The 10,909-nt window shown below is 49.7% G+C and overlaps 2 protein-coding genes across 2 annotated transcripts; both read left to right on the top strand.

Annotated features, from left to right (window-relative positions):
* Positions 1 to 1,318: 1,318 nt before the first annotated feature.
* Positions 1,319 to 4,960, top strand: LOC308076385 (erythroid differentiation-related factor 1-like; the record flags this gene model as incomplete). Its single annotated transcript, XM_080416620.1, has 1 exon — positions 1,319 to 4,960. The coding sequence occupies one exon, from the start codon at positions 1,319 to 1,321 to the stop codon at positions 4,958 to 4,960; it is 3,642 nt and encodes a 1,213-aa protein (XP_080272746.1).
* A 2,659-nt stretch (positions 4,961 to 7,619) lies between these two features.
* On the top strand, positions 7,620 to 8,645 carry LOC308076384 (dnaJ homolog subfamily B member 1-like; the record flags this gene model as incomplete). The annotated part of the gene is made up of 1 exon (XM_080416619.1): positions 7,620 to 8,645. One exon carries the CDS (start codon positions 7,620 to 7,622, stop codon positions 8,643 to 8,645), a length of 1,026 nt encoding a protein of 341 aa, XP_080272745.1.
* Between the last annotated feature and the right edge of the window lie 2,264 nt (positions 8,646 to 10,909).

Below are 10,909 nucleotides of genomic sequence, written 5' to 3'. Positions count from 1 at the left end.
TCAGGAGGCTGCAATTCGAAAATGGCCCCTGTCTAAGTCTTAACCTACCCCCCTACCCCCCCCCCCCTATTTCTTTTTCTTCTCTTGTACATTTGTTTTTACTCTTCATACCAGTAACCTGTAAGTATGACATTCTGTATAGTAGCGTGTATATCTGTCTGTCTCTTATATGTCATCATGATTTGTGTGCATGGGGATCTCATCTTAAACAAGCTCAGTGCTTAATGAGTCTCTTTAGTAGACCTTGTATTGTGAGTTTGTACTTCCATGTACTGATGTTCTCATGTCTTACTAAATAAAGTACATCAATCAATCAAAACCTGAGCGCATGCAAACATAATGTAAAGACTATATGGCCAATACATAATAAATAAGGTGGGCCTTACATATTTCTAGATGTCCATGCGTGCCCCTCTGGACAAAGATGTCTATATATGACTTACTTACTTTACCAAAACAAACAATAGTGGCGTGTCCACTTTTGCATCTGTTGTCGTCAGGGGATATGGGATATGGAACATGACTTATTATACCTCATTTTGTATAATGTTGATGATGTTATAAATGTTTTTGTCCTTGGTTGTTGTGGTTACTACTGTTGCCATGCTGACATCATGGAGCCCATATTTGGGTACAGCTAACTTAGAACTCCATATATGGACCTGGCTGATACATCTGAGTCTGATAATAGGGACTCCATATTTGGGCATGGCAGGCCGACCTGCTGAGACTCCAAATATGGATATACATAGTTGACCTCACCGGAATGACACAAGCATTTTAGCAGACAAAAAAGGCTCTGCAATCTCAGAGAAAATCAGAGAAACCTCAGATTCAATCAGCGTTTCCCCAAATCTCTGACGATCTCCATGCTCCAAGACTCTTATCTTCAAGACCCTAGACCAACTGCCATCAAGGTAAGAGTTCAGCATCTCCAGTACGAACCAGTATATTTGGCCTTGCAGCCCAGATAGCCCAATGCCGGGCCCTTTTCACTTGTACTATTTCAGCCTTTCTGTTACCAAGTCTTGAACAACCTCGCAGACCACTTGGGTTAGACATTTCGGTTCAAGTTCTGATCGAACACCTCTGTGGTGGGTCTTGGTTCCAGACAACCCAGTCAACCCTTATTTGAGTAGTATTTTTCAGTTAGTTGACTAAAACCTTGTTAGATTAACGTTAACATTAGCTGGACTGAACATTCCGCTCAAGTATGATGAGCACAACAGAAGATGGAATCCTTTCAGATGATGCAAATGTCCAACTAGTGAATGCCCCCAGCTCTGCAAGAGAACAACGCAAGAAACACAAGTCGGACATGTGCCTGGGAAACAACGAAGTCAAGAGCCGCGCTGTGGTCAAATACTGTGCTGCACCGCCCCTCGTAAACTATGTATTGCTGCAGAAGACCGACTTGAAGCTGCCCCCTGTCAACTGGTTGAGAGAGAACCCTCAGCTTGGGGGAGGACGCGCCAATGTGTCCGGCAACAGCGGCAGCAGCAAGAGCAAACCTTTCTCCAGTTTCGAGATGGCGTACGACTTCATCGACTTCATCGGAGAAGACGTGGACGTGGTGGCGGACTCGGAGAACGTCAAGAAGCTGCTGAAGATCCCCTACAGCAAGTCTCACGTCAGCATGGCCGTGCACTGTGTGGGAAGGACCTTGCTTCTGGACGAGTTGAACATTCAGGAGCTCTTCATGAGTTCCTCTCAGATGGGCGACTGGATGTGGCTCAAGGAGTTCTACCAGCGACTGACGGACAAAAAGTGGAAGAGAAAAGAGAAGAGTAAAGAACTCTGCTATCAGCAAGCGATCCTGTCAACGTTCCTCTACTACAGTATAAATGGCATTGGGGCCGTGGAGCCCTCGGCAAAAGATCCACATCAAAGGGAAGAGGAGAATGGAGCCGACGAGTTCAGTCCATCCTGGCCGGCTACCTTCACCGCCAGCAGCGCGTCTTACTCTGACTTGGAGGAATCTAAAGCTCCCAAACAGGAAAGCATTTGTTCTGTGGACAGCGCCGCATTCACCTTGGGCCAAGTGGCGAACTTCTTCCCCAAAGACCAAACCCCGCCTCGATTCTTCAACGAGGGAGAAAACGGTCAGGGTCTGAGGAACAACTTCGCCAGGAACATCATGTGGACTTTTGAAGACATCCACATGCTAGTGGGATCTAACATGCCTATCTTTGGAGGACGCCAGCACCCGGCTATCAGCCTGCGGCTCAGGGACCACAACAAGCCCATCAACATTCTGACCGGCATCGACTACTGGCTGGACAACCTGATGTGCAACGTGCCGGAGCTCGCCATGTGCTTTCACGTCGACGGCGTCGTCCAGAGGTACGAGGTGATAAAGACGGAGGACATCCCCGACCTGGAGGACTCCACCTTCTCCACCAGGGAGGTGAGGGACATCGCACGGAACATCCTCTCCTTCCTCAAGTCCAACTGCACCAAAGAGGGACACACCTACTGGCTCTTCAAAGACAGCGGCAGTGACATCGTGAAGCTCTACGACCTCACGACGCTGTGCGAAGAGGCCGAAGAAGAGGAGAGGTGTCAGAACCCGTTCAGCCTCCCCGTGGCAGTGCTGCTGTACAAGGTGGCCAGCAACTTAAAGAAAGAAGCCCGGAGACGGAACAGGAAGCACTACGGGACGATCAGAACTCTGCTTCTGAACTGTGTCAAGCTGTTGGAGCAGGAGGAGAGACACGCCGAGATCGTCGCGTCGGCCCATTACATGCTTTCGAAGCTCTTCGAGCTCGACGAGCCGCCTGAAGAGGAGGAGGAGAACGGAAACAAGTCGCTCCCGGACGCCGCCGGTTCAGAGGACAGCAGCTACAGTGACACGGAGTGGGATGAGGAAGAGGAACCGCTAGGCAAGAATGGCTCCTACAGCACGCACTCCTCCGACCGTCTGGACGACAGCAAAGCCGTGGCCGTGATCCGCTCCGTTGGCGACCTTTCTGTTCCAGAGAGATACACGTCCACTCATCGGATCAGACCAAACTGTGCTTTCCCCGTGTCTCAGGACAAGGAGGAGAGGTGCAGACACGTGCTGGGATGTGTCCTGAAAGGACTGAAAGCGGTGGATGAAGGAAAGAAGGAATGTGATCTTACAGCCGCCGAACCAAACACCCCCATACCTCTCCTGTACAAAGACAGGAGTGCGAGCGGAGCCTGCGGCGCAGAGAAAGGCCTTAGTCTCCTGGACAGAACGGGGTCCTTCAAGGAGGACCAAAAGCCTCCGACGTGCTCCGGGATGATCCCCGGCTCCTGGCAGCACAGCATGAAGCTAAAGCTCTTCCTGAAGGCCTCTAGGGCGTACTACGTCCTGTCCGACGCGGCCACCGACCTGCGTAAATACGGACGTGCTCTGCGCTACATCAAACTGGCCCTGCAGTGCTACGACTTCTGCTCTGTGAGCAACGCCGTGCATCCGCAGGTGCTGCTGTTCCACTACCGGTGCCTGTCGCTGTGTGGAGACATCCAGCTGATGCTGGCCCAGAACGCCAGGAACAGGGCCGCCTACCTGGAGGAGTACAGCTACCACACAAGAGAAGACCAGGAGATCCTGCACAGCCTGCACCGGGAGAGCGGCTGCCAGGCCTTCGCCGCGGCCACGGACTTGGCCGCGACGACGGACCCGGAGCACCAGCTGTTTGTCAGCAGCAAGTGCTACGAGGCTGCCTACGACGTCGCGCTCAACTCCGAAGTGTCGAAGCTGGGCCACGGAGAGGAAGAGCTGGCGCAGGCGCTGAGGCGGCTGGGCAACATCCGCAACGAGATGGGCGTCTACTACATGAACCGGGCAGCGGCCATGCCGGCCGCCGAGAAGGAGGTGAAAACCGCGGCGGTGTCGGCAGAAGAGCAGGAACTGTGGAGGAAGAGCTTCGCCTGCTTTGAGGCGGGCCTGAAGGACTTTGAGACGATCCGCGACGGCGCCAACATGGCCTTGCTGCTGTGTAACACGGGTAGGCTGATGAGGGTCTGCGCCCACGCCCATCGCGCCGTCTCCGCCGTCCAGGGCGCCGGAGGGGAGTTCTCTCCCGAAGAGGCTCTTTACTACAACAAGGCCATAAACTACTACGTGTGCGCTACGCAGTCGTTAGCCAGCAGGGGCAGCCACCCGGCCGTGTGGGACGGCGTCAACTGGGAGCTGTGTACCACCTACTTCAACCTGGCCACGCTGCTCCAGGACCACGCACCGCTGTCCCGCAAGGCCCCGGAGCAGGTGGAGCGGGAGGTGACGGAGGCCATGATGAAGTCGCTGAAGTGCTGCGACCCGCAGACGGAGTCGTCTCGCCAGCCGCTCCACCGGTACAGAGCGGCCGCCATCCACCAGCGGCTGGCCTCCATGTACCACGGCTGCTTCCGCAACCAGGTGGGTGGCGAGCGCACGAGGAAGCAACACCGGAGCCTGGCGGAGCTGCACTACGGCAAGGCCGCGTGCTTGTTCCTCGTCCTGAAGGACGCGCCCTGCGAGCTGCTCCGCGCCCTGCTGGAGAGGGCTGCCCTCGCCGAGTTCACCGCGGTCGGCCAGAGCAGCAGCGGCGGGGCCAAGCTGAAGATGCTGACGGGCGCCCTGGAGATCATGACGCAGACCCACCACGCCTTCCAGCTCATCCGTGAAGTACTGCTGAAGATGTCCGACCCGGCCAGGCCGACGGTGGCGGCCGAAGAAGGGTCCGTCGTCTCTACAGGACTCGACCTCCAGGAGGCGATGAAGTTGACGGCGTTGTTTGAGCCGAGTTTCTCCTCCCTGCTGCTGCAGCTGGTCAAGCTGACGACGGCCGCCGTGAAGTGCAAACCCAGCGGTAAGGACAAGGACCTGCTGAAGACCTATAAGGACGTTTACTCCACGCTGCTGCGCGCCGAGAAGAACACAGCGCTCCTCAAGCGCGTCGAGCTCTACCTGGAGCTGCTGCGGCAGCTAGCGGTCAGCGGCGGAAAGTAAACAAAGTACATTTACGTAACTGCAGTGTTGATTTTCTCGACTAAAACTATGACGAAAAATGTTCGTCGACTACCTTTTTTTCACTGACGAAAACAAAATAAAAAACGAAATAGATATAAGGTACGATGACTAAAACTATGACTAAATATATTGACAATTTCGTCAACAAATAAAAACTAGACTAAAATGTTAGTGAGGGAACGAGTGGAGAAGAGATCCACGAGAACTAAAAGACAAGTCATTTTATATTTGGTTGCGCTCGGGTGTTGCGCTCTGAAAATAGCAGATCACACGCGTTGCATCGCAACATGTTGCATGCATGTTGCGATGCATGTAACATGCATGCAGCATGCAGCATGCAACATGCAACATGCAGCATGCATGCATGTTGCATGCAGCATGCAACATGCAGCGACAAGCAATTTGCGACAGCATCACCAACTATTTTCTCTCTCTCCGTTGTGCTTGAGCTGCTGCCTGCATAAACTGTACAGCCTTTTATGGCAATAACTGACTGGTGTTTTTACAGTGTAGGGGGCAAGCCGTCTACAAATGTCTGTCTAATATCACTAACCATTGGACTGATCAAGGCTGAATGTCTTGCTGAAGTACCGCCATGCTTTGTTCTCTCCACATTTTATTTTATTTTATAATGGAAGTCAAGGGACTGATCTGTCAACACCTATAGATATGCAAATATACATATATTATGTCCTTCTGTCTGTCTTCTTTATGCCCATATAAGGAGCTCTCTGTATCTGACTGTCTTTGTCCGTTTTATGCCCATATATGGATATCTCTGGATCTGACTGTCTGTGTCCTTTTATCCCCATATATGGAGCTTTTTAAACGGACAAATACATGAAAAACTTGACATGAAAAACGTTTTAGAACCACTGATATTATAGCAACATAAGTTTTTTCAAAGATTTACTGTTAGGATTTAGAAGACATTTGTAGAATCCCCCAGAAGCAAAGATTTGAGTTAAAACATTTCGCTTTATCCGCAATGTGCAATTTCTCAACATTTTGCCTTTGTAGTTCAACTGTGATGACTTTGAAATTTAGCTGGTAATGTAAAACCTACAGCGGGGGAGTGAATTTAGAGTTTTTAATCTGAGTTTTAACCCATGACCCATTTTAGTTCAGTCCTGTTTTTATCAGCAAAGAACTTCTATAAAAGCAAGAATTTTGTAACTCCTGATGATCTAGAAAAAGTGATCCACACATTTATCTTTTTTTACCATCTAGATCATTGGTTCTCAGAGTGGGGTCCGGGGACCCCCAGGGGTCCTTGAGGGAGTTCCAGGGGGTCCCCAGCTGGAGATAGTTAGGAACCAAATGGACCCTTATGGGTCTGTAACTCTGAGAGTGGTGTACAAATGCATTAGATTAACATTGATTTTACTATACACATTGTGGTCCCAGAGATAGAAATGCCATTAAATGGGGGTCCGTAGCCTAATGCATGTCAAACTGGGGGTCCTTGAAATTAAAATGGTTGAGAATCACTGCTAGAGCCGTAAAAATCTTCTATGGGGGGTCCCTGGCATATCTTTTCAAATGGGGGTCCGCGGGCTAATAAGTGTCAATTTGGGGGTCCTTGACATGAAAAAGTTTGAGGACCACTGATCTAGATGTAACTCCATATCCTCTGGCCTTACAAAGAAAAAAATCTCCTCTCCAGTTAGTTGAGAATGCAAATTTCACCAATTTTAGCCTTCCTTCATTGGTTACCTATTCATTGTAGAATTGATTTCAGGATTTTATTGATCATTACTTTTAACTACTTAAATATATAGGCGATTGCTTTATGCCAAGAAATACCTGATCACAGTGCATCGAGTTGCGACACGTTGTGAGCTTTTGTGTATATTTGCAAAATGGTTGCATGTCCACGCGGTGATGTCAAAAGCATCACTTTGCGCACTTTGCGTCATCACAGGTGTGATTGTCCAAAAACAGTGATGTACTTAACGATAGAATTAGAAGGTCTGCAGACTGCAACTATCAATTATTTTATCAGTGAATAATCGGGTCACAATGGATCAACCACTTAAGATTATTTTATACTTTGTCACACAATGCAACACGTTGTGAGCTTGTAGATCTTGTAGATTAATCGCCTAATCGATTATTTGAATAATCGATCATCAAAACAAATAATAATCAATTACATCTAAGTTAGATTAACTGTTGCACCCTAATTAGAACGGATTCGGGCTCCAAGCGTACAAAGAGGACGAACAAAGGCGCCTGACCTGACGAACTGCATGGGTGCCTGTCCTGATGAACTGGATGGGTGCCTGTCGTCCTGCGCAAAACGGTGTCGTTAGGCACGTGTTGTGCGTGTGACGTCAGAGACCAGACGTCCCTCAGACTATATGAGGTGTGGATTCTGCTCTCAGACGTCCATTCTGAACAAGGAGGTGCTTGTATTTTAGCCAGAGGTCTATCGAGACAGAGCAACGTAGAGACAGACAAGAGACGCAGAGACAATACGTCCACTTTGGTGACTGTCGTGTACAATCTGTAGTACTAAGGACGCACTTCTTGAAGAGGTGGCCACAGCCGTACCTGCTTTCAATATTTAATCAAACAGAACCGAGATTTCATACTCGACTTTAACTGCCTTAATACAAAGAGAACACAGTTCAACATGGAAAAAGACTACTACGACATCCTGGGCCTCAAGAAAGGGACATCGTTGGACGAAGTCAAGAAGGCGTATCGCAAACAGGCCCTGAAGTACCACCCCGACAAGAACAAGGCGCCGGGCGCCGAGGAGAAGTTCAAGATGATCGCGGAGGCCTACGACGTCCTGGGAGACCCCAAGAAGAAGGACATCTACGACCGCTTCGGCAAGGAGGGCCTGAAGGCGGACGCCGGCTGCGGTGGGGGAGGCGGTCCGGGCGGCTACAGCTTCCAGGTCGACCCCCACGCCTTGTTCGAGGAGTTCTTCGGCGGCCACAACCCCTTCGACACCTTCCCGCAGTTCGTGCGCGTCGGGGCCGGGGGCAGTCCCAACCTAGGGGGCATGATGGGGGGCGGCGGGGCCCCCGGGGGTTTTCGCACGTCGTTCAGCCCCGGCGGAATGGTGGGAGGGATGGGAGGTCCCGGTTGCGCCACGAAGCACAAGGACCCCCCCGTGGTGCACGAGCTGAGCGTCACCCTGGAGGAGATCTTCTCGGGCTGCACCAAGAAGATGAAGATCTCCCACCGGCGCCTGAACCCGGACAAGTCGTCGCGGACCGAGGAGAAGATCCTGGAGGTGCAGATCAAGCGGGGCTGGAAGGAGGGCACCAAGATCACCTTCGAGAAGGAAGGCGACGAGTCGCCCAACAGCATCGCGGCCGACGTGGTGTTCGTGGTCAAGGACAAGCCGCACCCGGTGTTCCGGCGCGACGGCTCGGACATCATCTTCCCGGCCCGGGTGTCGCTGCGGGAGGCGCTGTGCGTGGGCTGCACGGTCAACGCGCCCACGCTGGACGGCCGCACCATCCCGGTGACCACCAGCGACATCGTGTGGCCGGGCATGAAGCGGCGCATCACGGGGGAGGGGCTGCCGCTGTCCAAGGCGCCCAGCCGGAGAGGGGACCTGGTGGTGGAGTACGAGGTGGAGTTCCCGGAGAAGCTCAGCAAGAGCGCCAAGGAGGTGATCTCACAGGCGCTGCCGCCGTGTTGATAGAATGTCCAGGAACCCAAGGCGGTGGACTCTCTCTTTTTCCCCGGTGTTTCGCCCAGGTGGGCGTGGTTCTTGAGGTCCGGTTCAAGCAGAGTTTCTGTGAGGTTAGGGTTAGGGTTTAGGCATAGAACCACACACACCGGGGCCAAACACCAAAGAAAGGGAGGAGCCCCAGGACGGAGGATTTCCCTTTACAGAAACGCTGTTTCCCTAAAGAATGTGTCGGGACCATTAAGACCGTAAAAGAAAATGGACATCGTCACGCCCCCTGGTTTCTACAGACCGTAATTGAAGCCTATTTTTTAAACGATTTCAAATACGCCATCTTTCTATATCCGGTCAGAAATATTTACTCTGAAATCAATGCTATTGGTTAGGACCAGAGCGGGGGGGTGGGAATGAATGCTATTGGTTGTGTAGCTTGTCAATCAAAATCATCACAAGGTAGCCACGCCCGTCCTACAGCATACCCTACTTTATCTTCAATTTTAAAATACATGGGACCATAATTTACCAAAATGCATGTCATGGTGATTGAAAGAAGACTTTAAACTAGCATATAGTATTTATGACTGTTTATTAAAGGCATACTAGGTAACGTTTTCAACAAAACTAAAGTTAAATTGTATATCTTTTGTGAGTGGCAAAAGTTTCACTACACCCACTCCATGAATTTCACCCCCGGAAGCCTTTTATTTATATATTTTATATTGAACGTGGACTGGGGGGACTTTCCCGGGGAAATGACGTCATCTGGCCGGAAAACGGAGGTGGAAATGCACTGGTTTCCTGTTTGGCCAGGAACTACCGCAACGGTTTCCTGTTTGGCCAGGAACTACCGCGCTAATAACAAAAAGGAACCTCACGCTGATTTTAAGAGAATGTAGGATTAGAAGATCGAAAAAGAACAGAAAAAGAAAGCACAGCTCATGGTAACTAACGCTCCACTGGCTAAGAGAAACGATCCGTAGATAGTATAAAACAATTAAAAGATCGCTTTTTGAAACGCTTCCGGCTTCCGGTGAAAACGAATGGAATTCTGGGTAATCGAGGATTACGGAAATTGTATGCAGTGACGGTAGTGACCAGCAGAGGTTGCTAAAAATCGTTAGTTGTGAATTTGCATTGTACAACTTTAAGGTAATAAAATCAAGTGTTAAGTTCGGCAAAAACCCATCCGCTTGAATAGAGCCTAATTGCTTCTGACACCAGCCGGGGTGAAACAGAGAGACTTACAGGCCATTCATATGAACTCGGGACACTTTCTCATTTTTTTCCCCCTTTTTTATATTTACTACAATTTTTTTTGTTATTATTTTTTCAAAGGATGTTCATACAATTTCCAGGAAGAAATCAAACATTTTTTTTATAGTTCTAAAGCTGCTCTACAAGCTCACAACATGTCACGATGTGACGTGACGTGGTGTGATTGGCTCTTTTCACTATTAAATAGGGCTTAAGTGATTGATTAGAAGTTGGTCAGACTTTCCGCTTCAAGGTCATTCTGTCAGCAGCGATGGCGGTAGTTTGGGAGGCATTGCGTCGGAGCTTGGACAGCAGGGGCGCGGCCACTGCGTTGTGATTCAAATCAACAGCCAATGAAGAAAAGGGGGCGGGATCCACATGCACTGGGTGTTGCATCTAAATAGGATCGACGGGAAGCAATTTCCCCTTGAGAAATTGCGGCCGCCATTGTTGTGTACTGCTGTTTGCCTCTCGTCTGACTTTTTAGACGAGTTGCACAGCTCTCAGACCGGTAAGAGGCGTGTCCGCTCAGATTCTGAGCGTAAGTTACATCCCGCCCACAAATACCAGGGCTCTGGCCCAGAAGTTCCTCGCCGAGCTGGCGAAAACTTCTGGGAACTCAGATTATGATGGCGGTGAAAAGCAGGGGCTAGTTTGGAAGAGACACGAGACAACTTCCTGGTGAAAAACCTCACCTCTGGAATCAAGAGATGTCCCGATAGCATTTTCTCCTTCCCACAACGATACCAATGCGTAACAAAAGTCTAGGAATAAATAGCAATTCCCTTAATAATTCTAAAGTGCAGCCACAAGTTATTAAAATAATAATATAAATAGTACATTTAGAGTACAGCACTGCACTATCAATTGAAGCATTCAAAATAAGTGATTACTATTGTAATACATGTATGTATTTTGGATGAAAGTCTGTCATTTACCTTGATTATTAGATTTTAGTTTAGTGCATTTATAGTGAGAATATTTGGATTTTAGTTTAGTGCATTTATAGTGAGAATATT

Source organism: Gymnoscopelus braueri (assembly GCF_963280865.1).
Source record: "Gymnoscopelus braueri genome assembly, chromosome: 20".
Taxonomy (NCBI): Eukaryota; Metazoa; Chordata; class Actinopteri; order Myctophiformes; family Myctophidae; genus Gymnoscopelus; species Gymnoscopelus braueri.
This window is presented reverse-complemented; position numbering and strand designations above follow the sequence as displayed.